The sequence below is a fragment of the Sander lucioperca genome, chromosome 19 (assembly GCF_008315115.2).
Source record: "Sander lucioperca isolate FBNREF2018 chromosome 19, SLUC_FBN_1.2, whole genome shotgun sequence".
Taxonomy (NCBI): Eukaryota; Metazoa; Chordata; class Actinopteri; order Perciformes; family Percidae; genus Sander; species Sander lucioperca.
The window spans coordinates 24,204,855-24,218,918 of NC_050191.1; the positions used below are offsets into that span (position 1 = coordinate 24,204,855).

At 42.5% G+C, this 14,064-nt stretch overlaps 1 protein-coding gene across 4 annotated transcripts in view; it reads right to left on the reverse strand.

Annotated features, from left to right (window-relative positions):
* LOC116057945 (mitogen-activated protein kinase-binding protein 1-like) overlaps nt 1–14,064 on the reverse strand; it is a 28,092-nt gene that overhangs the window by 10,069 nt on the left and 3,959 nt on the right. For all 4 annotated transcript variants that reach the window (XM_031310531.2, XM_035995433.1, XM_031310532.2 and 1 more), the window contains exons 5-25: nt 13,320–13,490; nt 12,464–12,601; nt 11,685–11,867; nt 9,686–9,846; nt 9,018–9,207; nt 8,546–8,686; nt 8,239–8,426; nt 8,062–8,153; nt 7,822–7,947; nt 7,337–7,407; nt 5,181–5,302; nt 4,737–4,812; nt 4,534–4,645; nt 4,315–4,378; nt 3,830–3,940; nt 3,545–3,699; nt 3,267–3,304; nt 2,225–2,425; nt 1,928–2,070; nt 1,637–1,776; nt 607–798 (exon numbers count right to left, since the gene is read on the reverse strand). In XM_031310531.2, the coding sequence (XP_031166391.1) occupies nt 607–798; nt 1,637–1,776; nt 1,928–2,070; nt 2,225–2,425; nt 3,267–3,304; nt 3,545–3,699; nt 3,830–3,940; nt 4,315–4,378; nt 4,534–4,645; nt 4,737–4,812; nt 5,181–5,302; nt 7,337–7,407; nt 7,822–7,947; nt 8,062–8,153; nt 8,239–8,426; nt 8,546–8,686; nt 9,018–9,207; nt 9,686–9,846; nt 11,685–11,867; nt 12,464–12,601; nt 13,320–13,490 (2,815 nt within the window). The remainder of the gene's footprint in view (nt 1–606; nt 799–1,636; nt 1,777–1,927; nt 2,071–2,224; nt 2,426–3,266; nt 3,305–3,544; nt 3,700–3,829; nt 3,941–4,314; nt 4,379–4,533; nt 4,646–4,736; nt 4,813–5,180; nt 5,303–7,336; nt 7,408–7,821; nt 7,948–8,061; nt 8,154–8,238; nt 8,427–8,545; nt 8,687–9,017; nt 9,208–9,685; nt 9,847–11,684; nt 11,868–12,463; nt 12,602–13,319; nt 13,491–14,064) is intronic.

The following is a 14,064-nucleotide window of genomic DNA, read 5'->3' on the forward strand; positions in this document are numbered from 1 at the left end:
GGACAAAGGTAGGTGGTAGGTGGAGTTTTCTTCCTATACAGATCCAGGTTTTATTTCCTCCTGTTTACAATCTTTACGCTAAGCTAACCAAACATCTCCTGGCTGTAGATTAATGTTTAACCTACAGACATGATAGTGGCAGGGCTGCCAACTCTCACGCATTGGCCGTGAGACACACGCATTTGATTGGTTTCACACGCTCACACGCCGCACCCCCAATTTCTCACACTGAAGCGTCAACCCGGTCGGTCAAATGCCTGAAAGATGAGTTTATCTATAGATCTACCTGTTGAGCCACTCGTGATCGACTAGTTATGCTTTCAGAGACGGTGAGGGGGTTCAAGAGCGCCCCCTGTCTGCGGAATTTTCTCACATTTGCGATGCTACTTCACAAGCCATCCGATGCACATTTCCCCCCGCATTTCCTTCAGGTATGTATGCTTTGAGTATTTTGTTGTATACACTATAGTGTTATGTTAAGGCAGGAAAACCTCTGTTTCTTCAGTCAGACGTCAAACTTTTGCACTGGCAGATAGCCCAAGTGGTTTTAATCTTTTCAACTAACTAAACTGTTTAATTATTCCTTTAAAGTTGGATGTTAGTTACCCATGCGGCTGCTCTCTTCCAGCGTCTCAAAGTTCTGCTTGAGGAAATCTTCTTGACTGCAGTCAGCAGTGTCAGTCACTGTCCTCAGAGCCTCGTCTATAGTCGTCACTTCTGCCTTCTGCTCCTCTTCTTCCCTCTCTTCATTCTCCTCATCAGAGCTGTCCTGGCTCAGGGACCCCACATCTGCAGAATCTAAAAGCGCCAAGAAGAAAAAATGTAAGAAAGAAAACAACCCTTTTCAATCCCTCCTTGACCTTAGTACATCGACTGCATACAGCAGGGAGGTACCAGATAATGGTAAATGACCAGCCAGAACACTGACGCTTATGTGGTAGTATTATCTGACATATTTCTATCAGGTCTGAAACTGCGGGGGGGGGAAATCCTAGCCTCTGTGGGCTCAAATCCTGTCGGCGGGTATCAGCTTCACTGTATGTTGAAGAGATATCATGGCTTTCATGTGAATTTTAGCTTTTCATTTTAATTCCAGCATTTGACATTTATAACTTGAAACAGAAATGTAGACAGATAAAAAATACTGAAATGTAGCATACAAGTGTGACTTTGATATATATTTAAAATTCCTTAGACAGTAATCTGTTTTATTCAACCTCACGCTACTATTGAAAAAAGACAGAAGCAAGACAAACCTTCACTGAAAGCAGCTATAAGTAGAAATTAGGTATGATCTTAAAATAATAAACTAATTTAATCTTCAATTTATTTTGGGGCACTAGTTTTTCTTTGAAGGAAAATGGTACCATACTTTGTGAAATGTGTGCAGTCTTGGCAAGAGAGAAGCATGCATGAATGTCTGCTACAGTGTCTTTTCAAATAGTTCCACTGGGGGGGGTCGGAAATGATTAAATTGTACACCGACAGACGTGGCTTTAAATGCTAATCTTATCTTTTGTTTGTGTTTTCATTCTAGCAAAAGTAAATGATTACATCAATGTACTGCTTTAACAGTTGTTGTTTTTTTCTTTGGTCTTATGTGTTTTATTGTTGTCGCCAAACAGTAAGACCTCACCATCCAGGACCCGATCTGGGCTGGAGTCCCTGCTGTCGTAGCCCAGAGAGCAGGCACTGTCCGGGCTGCGGCTTTTCTTGCTCTCACTGTGGCTCCCTCGGCCTTGCATCCTGCAGTGCTGCTCCTTCACCATGTAATCACTGACGTATGAAAAACAGACAGCAGAGGAAACAATAAGGAGCATGGGGCGGGGAGGGAAACAATAAACCAAGAATAGAGAAGCACTTTTGTTCTCTTTCAGTGTCATTGTGATCACTGGAGTGAAAGCATGTGCAGTGAGTGGGGATTTACCTGCCCCGCAGACTTGCGTCGATCTCGTTCTCCTCGGGGTACAGCACGGCTTCATCAGCCCCCATGATGCCCTTGGATGGGTGTGAGGAGGACAGCCAGTCGGCGTGTGGCCAGGGCCTGTGACTCTTGGCTCTCTCTTCCAACTGCAGCAGCAGAAAATGAGGTGACTTAGCAGTGCAAATACACACACACACACACACACACACACACACACACACACACACACACACACACACACACGGATCTATATGGAAAGCTCCCTCTTTCACTATCTCTAAGACACAGATCCATGCATACCACGGGCTCCTGGAGGCAGGACATGCTCCGTCTCTCTCCGTCATGAGGGGAGCAGCTGGGATTTTTCTTGGGAGCAAAGGTCTCCAGCTGTCTCAGGTCCAGCATGGATTTCACTTTCAGCTCCAGAGAGCCCATGCGACGAGACCAGCGTCTCCGAGGACGTTTAGAGGAGTCAGGCGTGACCTGGCTGACAACTCCATGCTAGAGAGGATGTACAGGGGAAGTGCAAGTTGACACAGTGAACCACGAATTCTCTTGTGTAAAAGACATGAATGAAAAATGTCATCCAGCAGCAGTTCTGGAAATTAAAGTTGACAAGTACTTAAAAATGTCAATTTTCCTCCAGGTGTACACATCTTAGATAATGTTTGGTGCTCTAGTTTTAATACCTAAACTTAGAATTTCACATTGAGTTCACAAGTTTTAAGACTCAGCAGGGTATTTCCCCCCCCCACGGCAAATCACTTTAATCTCATGTGTGGTAGAGTGAAGCCCCGAGATCCTTAAGCCGCTTCAGTCCTTCTGAAGTACTGACAGAAAACTAGAGGAGACAGATGACTAGTAAGATGTGTAAAGCTGTACTGATTATCACATGCTCTTACTAAAAACTATAAAGTATGCGTCAGGGACTGAATTCAGGGGACACATTGTGTATTGTTAGGTTTTTGGTACTGTACTTTACTTCCAAAAAATGAGATGTACTTAGCATGAAATAGAATTAAACTATAAAATAATGGAACACACACACAAACGAAAAATGACATACTGCATTATAATGTAAACATTCAAGTAAAAGTGGCCCTTTGAAGCATGTGATGAAGAACATTCATCGCACTCTTCCCACTTTGTTGTCTATCATTCAATCATCATCACGCTTTCCTGCCCAGTGTATTTCTGTGGGAATAACAAGGTGCAAAAATGGTGGAATAGTGCAATAAAAATGGTCTTCACATTTAATATTTCTAACACAAAAGCATTAAAAAAAAGCATTTCCAATGTTTCAACTGATAAAAGTCTTTTCACATTGAATATGACCACTAACCTTTGTCAGCTCCCAGTCCTGTCCTTCATCTGAGCCACCTGTTGTATGAAAGAGCCCAAATAATCAGAAGCTTCAAAATAATGAAATAATATTTGTTTGATGTCTGGATTGTGTTTTTTTTTTCAAAAGCTGCCCTTCACAGAGAGAATAAAGGTCAGGATGACTACAGATGGCAGATACTCTCTAACACAAGCGGTGACACCTAAATGGACAACATGCAGTCACCTGGATTAGAGTCAGCACTGTGTTTGTATTCTCCTTCACTTCATAATCAGTACCTGTGTCCTCCTCTCCATGGCTGCTGTCAGAGGAACTATTGGCTGCAATGTCTTCTGGGTTGTCGTTCTCTGCTCCGTCCTCCTCCTCCTCCTCGTGCTCACGGTCGCTGTCAGAGGACAGACCGCCCAGAGTGGGGGCACTGTACACCTCTCGCCTGGAGTAACACAGTCACAATGTCGGGACAAAATCATGAGCATCCTGTGAGTATTCCGGCATTATACTTTATCATCAGGTTTAGCAATGGAAGTTCCTTAGGAGTTAAAGGTGGTTGTGTGTGTCGTCACCTGAGACTGGAGGTCTTGCAGGGGTGTGCGTTTGGGTTTTGTCGGAGCTGGCAGAGCCTCTCTCTCATGCTGATTGTCAGTTCTGGAGCCAGTCGCCACACAAAGATACAGCTGGGAGATAACAGCATTCCGCCATTAAAAATTCAACGTTTCATTGCAGCTCGACTTTTGAGGAAACTGTCTGCAAACACATTTCCACACTCATTTCCTCTGGCAGCAGAGGCTGACAATGATTTTTAATTTGCTGCTCCAGTCCTGATTTTCTACAGTAGTTTTATTCCAGTATATTGTTTGGGTTGTATTTGGATGTCTCATTGTTATTAGAGCTCTAATTTTAGATATAGAACTAATGCTTGTTATCTTTTTAGAAATACAACTGAATTATAATATTCTAAATGCTGAATTGTCAGTATACTCTAGATTACTGGAGTCTATATGAATCCAAGGGAGCCACTAGTAGGACCACACACAGGACTGTTTCTCACCTGTCCCCTGACACAGAAATCAAATGCCTGCAGTCATTGGTAAACTTCATCCCAGTGACAATCTCTGCAAAACAAGAAATATAGCGAAGTTAGTTGTATTATGGATCCTGGGCAATTGTAGGTGTTGGTTACCTGCTGCCATCAAAGTGTAATTTACTCACAGCTCAGGTTGACAACATAAAAGATGTGTATGTGAGGTGCACATGTGTGTTCTGTTACCAGAGTGTCCATCCATAGTGGCAACACACTCCCCAGTGGAGAATTCAAAGATGCTGATATTTTTATCGGAGCAGCTGGTGGCCACGTATTGACCTGACGGATCGAGCTGAACCTGCCAGGACAGGGGACAAAAGAGTCAATACACTGTGTATGTGGGGGGGGGGGGGAGGGGGGGGAGTGAGGACTGTGGAGAGACAAGTTACCTTGAGCAGACTGCCGTCCTCACTCAACGAGCCCTTGTAGAGTTTCTTCTGCTTACCACTGCTGATGTTGAAAATCCTGCAGTTGGAAGGAAAAAAAAGATTTTGTTTCCAATTGCTAACACATACGCACGCGCAAGCACGCACGCACACACACACACACAAACTAGGGCCGCTAGATTATGAAAAAAATCCTAATCACAATTATTTTGGTCAATATTAAACTCACAATTATTTAACACGATTACTTATTGACTTTTGGAAAGGTCAAGACAAAAAACTTGCGAAACATAATGTGCAAAATAATTGCTTTTCTCGATTACATTGTTTTTGTGGCTGTATGAACCGAAATCGAAATCATCAATTTAATTCGATTCATTTCACAGCCCAAACACACAGACAGACACACACACACACACACACACACACACACACAGACACACTCACCTGACGCAGCGGTCTTGACAGCCGACAGCAGCGTACTTGCAGGTGGGGTCCACACCCATGTCGTACAGCGTGGTCTTGCTCACCGTGTGGTGAGAACGCCTGAACTCTGTTCCTCTGTCAGTCTGGGAAACAAAAAGAAACACTTGTCAGTCTGTTGGCTGAGGAGGAACGCTGCTGGAGCTTTAGCATTACAGTAAAAATACAGAATTCCAAACACAACCAATGATATCAAAGTGACCTAAGTTGAAAAAGGCAGCTTACTACTGGGAGTGTCATTCTGTTTCAGCATCTTTCATGGATTCACATATTGAAAATAGCTAAATGATTAACACTGTTTGAAAAGAAAGTTGCAAACCTGACCTATGCATATGATATCTAAAAGTTGCAGAGATCAGTCTAATTCAATCTTAAATCATAGTTGAAATGCTCAAAATGCATGGAAGACAGAACATTAAGTATTTGCCTCAGTTAAAGTTTGGCGGAATGAGTACGTTTTTAAGTTAAGGCCATAGAAAATCAGTGTTTGCGCATCCAATCATGGTGAATTGGACTATTTTGATTCATTTAGAATCTTTAAAACCACAAAGCACGATAACAGACGGCATAAAAGATGCTCGTTTGCATTGTGCGAGGCCTGTCACAACAAGTTTCTAAATAGATATAAATATCTGGATGCTGAGGAGAAGTTTGACTGAAGACTAACAAGCCATATTTTGTTGTGCTCTACAAAACTCAATAAGTCACTGCAGTGGCCTGAATCGTGTCTTAAGTTTATAAAGAATGTTGTAACTAATGCAACTCTGACCGAACAGAAAATTGTCCCAGTGACCCAGAAGCGAATCTTGAGGAAAGTATGCAGCAGGATGTCTTTTTGTTGCATTTAGCTACACAGCTTGCAATCCAAATGCTCCTTTTGTTGTACATGCACTAGAGTTATATTTGCAAACAGAAGCTAAATAGATTGTGTTACTGTTGTGCTGCACAGTGAGTCATCAGTGTAAGGAATTCATTCATTAATAATACATTTTAGTCAAAAGCAATGAAGCAGCAAAGAATGCTGACTCAAGATTAGGTCATCATTGTGTCTTTCATGGCCAGAAATAATTATGAGAATGTATTTAGAAATTATTTTTGGTGAAGCAAGTAACTGCTGTGTAATCAGAGTGTTCCTCTGTAGCAAAATGAAGCAGTATTTTTACAGTGATGTTAAAATGACTGCAGCATAAGCTAGCCTCAAATTGTGTATTTATGAAATGTTGTGATGTCATGTGATTATGACAAAAAAAAAGTAATGACAATGAATTTGTCATATAAAAAGAAAAATATGCTCATTGACTTTCTTGCCGAGAGTTAAAGGTGCCGTAGATATGATTGTGAAGATCCAGGACTTAGCCAAAAAATTTGAACATCGACAACTTCTCAGTCCTTGCCCCCTTTCCGCTAAAGCCCAAAACGGTCTCCTAAGCCCCTCCCCCCACAAAGGAGAATGAATGCGTGTGCACGAACAGTGATTCATACGCAGTTAGACACCCCCCCTGGCCCTGATTGGTGCATCTGAACAGGGAGCTGTGGATTTTTGCAAATCACACTACAGGCTGTAGGTGGAGCCAGAGGAGCCAGATTCTTTTTTAAATGACCTGCTTCATGTAGTTCTACTAGAACATAGGGTCAGTTTGAGCAAATACGACAGAAAGTTAGTTTTATAAGGCTTACCTACTGCACCTTTAAATTAAAAGCTCAGTACTGCTCTCATGTCTGGATGGTGAATATGTAGCTAATGCTTTAACTGAAAATCACTAGGTTTAGTATGCTTATTAGTGAGCTTTTGATGTGCTGGTAGGCTGATTTTGTTACCTATTGGACAGAGCCAAGCTAGCTGTTTCCTCCTGTTGCTAGTCTTTGTGCTAAGCTAAGCTAACCTGCTTATGGCTCCAGCTACTGTATATATTTAGTCTACAGACGTGAGTGTGACATCCATCTTCTCATCTAACTCGTGGCAAAAAATCAATTATTACATAAAAACAAGCAATATAGTTGTAGTTTAGGTATGTGATGGTGATTTTTAGTTAGTGTATCAACATACGTGTGCTTATTGGGTAATGTACAACAGATTCTACCTGTGGAAAGATGCATGTTTGATGGTAGGAGCTGATTACCTTGTGTGCAGTGCGGAAATAGATGCTCTTGTCTGCCCCACAGCTGATCATCCTCACCTTGTTGTCATTGGCTGAAAAACAATGAATATTTTATGACTTTTTTTACAGTCATTTACATTTACATTCAGTCTGCTACTACTAGTATTGTTCTACAATCTAAGGAAGTCTAAAGACAGAAATATTTTAAAAAGCATAGACTAAATTAATCCAAATTTAAAATCAAGGGCAGTAACTGATGCAAATATGCAAATAGAGAGAGAGAGAAATAAAACAAAGCGCAACAAATAAAGTACGCAACATAAAAAGGCTTAGATTTTAGCAAACAAAGCTCCAACTAACACATGTATAGTTGTCATCTATTATCTAAACAAGCAGAGCTGCAAGCGACATAAAAGAGTAATAGTAATAACAGGCTGAATGGAGATGAAAGCAAGGATTAAGCACAGATTAGCTGTCAGATGTTGCCAGTGTCTCAAGTGTCTCACCAGCAAAGCGGACGGCTGTTATGGATGAAGAGTGCTCGTCAAGTGTCTGCACCAGACTGTAGTCATCCTCAGCATCCAAGACATGGATCAGACGGTCCCTGCTCGCTGTGGCCAGCAGCTTCAGACCTGACAGGAATAAGACAACTTAATCACATAATCGTATACACAGTCAACGCACAAATGTTCTTCAAGCGTACCATCCTCATAATCAATAACACCATCACACACACACATACTGACCTGTTTCTGGTTTACTGTATTCAAGACAGAGGATCTCAGCATCATGGGCCTCCACCTTCAGAATCTCCTCCATGCCACTGAGGTCGTAAACCCTGTACAGTATAAATTAAGACATTTCTTTAGGACAGAGGTCACCCAAGTTAGTCATCAGTCTCAGTTAAAGCCTTCTTGTCCTACCTCAGCATCCCATTGCGATCTCCAGATGCCAGGTGTTTTCCGTCTGGACTGACACAGATGGTCCTGATGCCGGTCCTGCTTTCCGCTGTCTGTCCATCTCCTGTTTTGTCGACATTCATATTTGTCAAACATTCTGGATCCAGCAAGGCGCTAGTGTTTCCGTCTATGTAGATTATATTCAGGAGATCCTGCAAAGCGATGACGGACAGAGAAACAACCTATCACCGGGAGAATTTGTGCTTCTGAAGTGTTAACATTTTCTTTCGTATGACATGAAGACACATACGGACATTGACGCCAAACTCACACTGCTGAGGATGTTCTGAGAATGAACACGAGTTGTCCAATCGTCCATGCGCCACAGTCTGATGGTGTTATCAGCTGAGCAACTAAGGAATGCTCCTGATGACAGACAAGCACCAAATTCCCCAGGAACATCTGGGAACATCTGAGGAAGGACGAGGGATATGTTAAGTTGGGTGGGGGTTCAGGGAATATAAATTATGTGGAATTCCAAGTAAGTACCAATAACAAAATATAATAATAATATCTATTAGTGTGTCCTAAATTGGACCTGAGTTAAGTAGAGAGATGAACTGCCCAAAGCGGCCCAATTTTGGCACTGGGGTGGTAGTGATTAATCCCCCAATGTTCCCCGAATCAGCAGCCCAGTTGACATTAATTCCCCCCATTGTATAAATATTAACTACACACTGAATCAGGGGCTGGTTTGGAACCCACTGCATGTGTCACTGTGGTTAAAGGGGTGTGTTGTTTACCTCCAGGTCCCCGACACAGGCAGCATGGAAGAGGGCAGAGTGCACCTTCCCCACCCTGTTGACATCTCTCACATCCCACACATACACACTGTGGTCGTTATATACACAGCTGAGCCACTGGCCGACAGGGTCATAGGTAACAGCAATAGTGTCTGGGTAGCGGGCGTCCGTCTTGGTGGAAAACAGGTGGCTGATGGGAAAGAGATTGGCGAACATTTCAAAGATCATGGAATAACAGCAACAGATGTTTTCCTAGTCAGTACTTTTGTTCATAAACACAGTATAGAAATTGTCAAATGTATGCCTGCTGAATCATAAAGAAATCAGAACAGTAGTCCACAGTTGATGATTTTAAGCCATGTACATGTCATTTCTATTGCTGTTGTTGTTGCTTTTTAAAGGAATGTAAAGCACTGTGTAACTTGTTCTGAAAAGCGCTTTATAAATAAAGGTATTATTATTATTATTATTATTATTATCATATGTACTACTTAAAGTACCACAAAATCTGCTATTGATTTTGACTCTTGCTCTAGCTAGAAACATTTAGAAGTGATTTAGGCTGTGAAACGGAGCCACTTGAAACAGGCACTATAAATCGAGAGCATTTGATCCTGCAGTGGATCCCTGCCAAGGAGAGGCTGTGTTACTACTGAGCACTTCCTCACCTTGCCTCTGTGATGGCCGAGACGTCAGAGCCGAGGGGGTGCGGCCGTGGCAACGTGCAGACGAAGTGAAGGTCCACGGGGCTGAAGGCTCGCACCGTTCCGTCAGCACAGCCACAGAAGATCAAATCCTCAGACAGAGACAGAGCCTGGGCCACGCCCGTCTGCAAGGCAGGACACGACATAACAGGCACAGCATTTCACAGCTCTGTCATTTACAGATGACTATGTACTGGAGCAGGGACATCTGTCCACAATTGTTATGGTTAACAAAAAGGTAGGTAAACTAATAGTGACCTCCAGTAAAAATCAACAACATGAAGAGAAATCAACATCAGTTGCATGATGTAGTGCAGGTGAGTCCACAACAGCCCTGCATGTCAGTAATGATACAGGTTACAGAAGGTTGCAGTAGGAACTAAATGCGTCCTTATTGGAATACTTCCAAACATCTCCTGTACTTGTCCTCGTCCCTGTTACTACTAATCCCTCTTTGATCCTCTGACAGAAGGCAGGAGCAGGACTCACATAGCTTCCACTTCACCTCTTAAATTAAACACCACAGCTGGCCACCGACCATGAGCACTAGTGGTTGTCCAGCACTCAGTAATGGATACACAAACATACTGCAGATACTGTAAAAGTAACACGGTAAAGGTAAATTAGGTGAGTGAAATATCCCATTCATGGCGTAGACACCTACTGAAATCAATAAACAACAAAATGCATGTTTTATAAAAAAAACAGTAGCGTAGCATTCAAAGTTGGAAATCTGCAATTAATGCAATGAAACTACTTAGTTTTCAAACCATGCTTATCAATATGCAAGAGCAAATAGATGTAGCCCCCCACGCTGCTCTCTCCCACTTAGAGCTGGGCGATAGGGAGACAATCAAATATCACAATATTTTCGACCAAATACCTCGATATCGATGTTGCGGCGATATTGTAGGGTTCACAATTGGTGCTTTAGCAAAATATTTATACAATACAATTTCTGATAAATAATCATGCAGATATAATAACTAAGTGGGTAAAGGCAAATAATAGAACAGCTAGAACAGTCTGGTAAGTCTGGAAAATTACATCACTTTACTGTAATGTAGCCTTTAAAACCAGGAAAAGACAACACCAAAATCTAAGACGATATTTAGTCTCATATCACTATATCGGTATAATATTGATGTATTTCCCAGCCCTACTCCCACCTGGACCAGAGGAACACATACAGTATGTGAGAAATGCTGTTCATGGACTATAGTTCAGCATTCAACACCATTGTGCCCTCCAAGCTTGTCATCCAACTTAGAGACCTGGGGCCCAAACCCGCCCTCTGGGACTGGATCCTGAGCTTCCTGATGGGCTGACCCCAGGATGTGCCGATAGGCTTCACCGCATCCTCCACCCTGACTCTCAGCCCCGGAGTCCCCCAGGGCTGCGTGCTCAGCCCTCTCCTGTACTCCCTGTTCACGCCCGACTGCGTGGCTCCAACACCATCATCAGGTCTGCTGATGACGCTACAGTCATTGGCCTGGTCACCGACGGTGACGAGACGGCCTACGTAGAAAAGGTCAGAGCCCTGACATCCTGGTGCCAGGATATCAACCTCCATCTCAAAGTCAGTTAAATTAAGGAGCTGGGGCGCCCTTGTAGCTCACCTGGTTGAGCATGCGCCCCATGTACAAAGGCTCAGTCCTTACCGCAGTGGCCGCAGGTTCAATTCCGACTGGGCCCTTTGCTGCATATCATTCCCCCTCGCTCTCCCCTTTCCTGTCTTCAGCTGTCCTGTCAATTAAAGGCCTAAAATGCCCAAAAAATAATAAAAAAAAAAAACTAAGGCGCTGAACAGTTTAACTTGCATGATTTTCCTTTTTATAGATATTTAATGAGCATCGATGGAGGGTGCCTGAGGCCTAAGATTTTCCAATGACTGCTTCTCTGTAATTAACATGATAAGAATAAAGAACTTGAACTTGCTGGACACTTTCTGTGACTCACTCACCCGTAGGTCCACCCACTTGTCCAGCATTCTCGTGCTGTTAAACTCGCACAACAGGCCGGAGGAGGTGATGCAGAAGGTGGAGTCAGATGTAGAGCCCCGTCCACAGGCCACATCACAGAAGAAGTTGTTCCTCAGCTCGCCCAGCAGCCCGGAGCGGCCCAGCAGAGGGACAGGAGCACTGGCCTAAATACCACAGAGGGGTGAGGGTTATCTAATGAGGACCAGACTAAAGTGGTTAAAGCAGAATATTGGTTTCATTTAAACTTAAAATTCTGTGTATGTCTACATTACATCCCCATCCAGTCTTTTCATAATGTGTACATGGGTGTAGTTTAAGATCTTCCTTTTTAAAAGTAGAATTTCATGGTGTAAATACTAACAAACAACAAAGAAAAGTCAAATAAGAAGCAATGGATTTCACAATAAAAATGTGTAACTTGTTTTAACAAATTCATTTCTTTATTTGGGTGTTTCTTTATTTGATTACGCAGTAAGCAGTAGTGAAATTGTGAAAACAACGGTGTGAAATTCGCAAACACTCTGGAACAATGAAATCAAAATGAAATAGGAACTGTGACAAAACCAAACTCCCACTCAACTCTTTCAAGGCAATGAATATTTCTCATACAGTATAAAAATGCTTGGTAGAAAAATTTGCCTATTCTTCTAAAGGTAGAAAAAAGACTCCAACTCCAAGCAGTACTAAAGCAAAGGGAAGGTTGCAACCTACATGACTGACACAACTTTATGAAAGACACACCAACATTCTCCTTTAATACCTTGCTGGCCTTGCAGTGGTCCAGATACCAGAACTTGACATGTCTGTTCCCCACAGTTACAAAGTAGGAGCTGTCCTCAGAGAAAGACACACCTGTCACCTTACTGGACACCTTGTTGGCAGCCACAACGACATTTTTCTGTAAGAGAACAATACAACAATACATGTTAAATTATGGAGCATTCTGTGAGCTTAACCACATTTCGATTTACTACAAAATGTACCTAATGTCTGGACAGAGCCAGCCTAGCTGTTTCCAGTATGTATGCTACGCTAAGCTAACCACCTGCTGAGAGCAAATAAACGTATTTCCCAAAATGTTGAACTAATCCTTTAACATAACATGGAGTGTGTAGGTGAAAGGCAGGGGCGATTCCAGGATTTTCTAAGTGGGGTGGCACAAGGGGTACCAATAATCAGTCAGGGGGGCCTATGGGGTGGACCATTATATCAGCATACAGCATAGAAAATCTGCTTAGAAATATAGGAAATACTCGATAGGATAGAACAACATAATGTAATTCTGCTCAATAAAACATCACATTCATTATTAATTTCACTTGTTTTTTTTATATTTTTAACAAATTGTATATCTGAATACAATACACATTTTCTAAAGGCTCAGTCTGCCACTTTTTTTTAAAAACTATTCCAGTGCTGGTTCCATGGTATCAGAATTTTGGATAGTCATCATGGAAACATGAAGATTGGCAGAACAGGCAGCCAAGTAACAGTACCCTGATCCAATGGAAATCACAATTGTCAGATTGACAGCACTCTAGCCCAATGGATTGGAGAAGCTAAATGCCTTCTAGCTTGCACCAATATGACAAACTAAATTGGGTTATTAGGTGTACCTTCCACGCACAGACATTGACCATCATGTCATGCTGGTTTCCCACACTGACAACGTATTTGCTGTTGGGGGAGAAAGCCACGCAAGAGATGCCATATTTGTGCTTCTGGAGCTCCGCCACCTCTCTCCGTTCTGCCACGTCCCACAGTCTCACCGCTGGCAGGTGACCGCTCTGGTAAACGGGACATTGGGATGTGAGGATTGAGAGAAAATAGTTGATTACTACTAAAGACAAGGCTCATTCCTATGTCTCATCGCTATATTGTTTGTTTTTTCTGTCTTTCAATCCACTGCAACAACATACAGTAGTCACCTGTCAGTCCAGTCTATCCAGCTCTCTAAGAGATTATCCTCTCCGTCCTCTGACCTCTGCTTACCGTAAACAGTTACTAGTCCCTCAACCTGTTCTCATTATTCTCTCTCAAGGATCATAAGGTCAGCAGGCTATTTGTGTGGCCTCTTATTTTAATACAGCAGAACCCCCTTTCAAAGGCCAGAGTTAACAGGAGAGAGTAAAGGCAGCCTGAAGGAAATGGATGACATTTAACTTAATACTGAGCTGCATACAAAGGAAACAGAAAGAAAGACGTATTAACAATATATGCATGTCTGCTGCCCGCCTGTCCTTGATGTAAATTAGCTCCTGTTTGGTGAATGATGTGTGAGGGTCATTTCTTATCAGATGCTCTCAGCTTTGGTTTCTGACTAACTATAATATTTTGCTTGGAAGATTGACATGCATATTT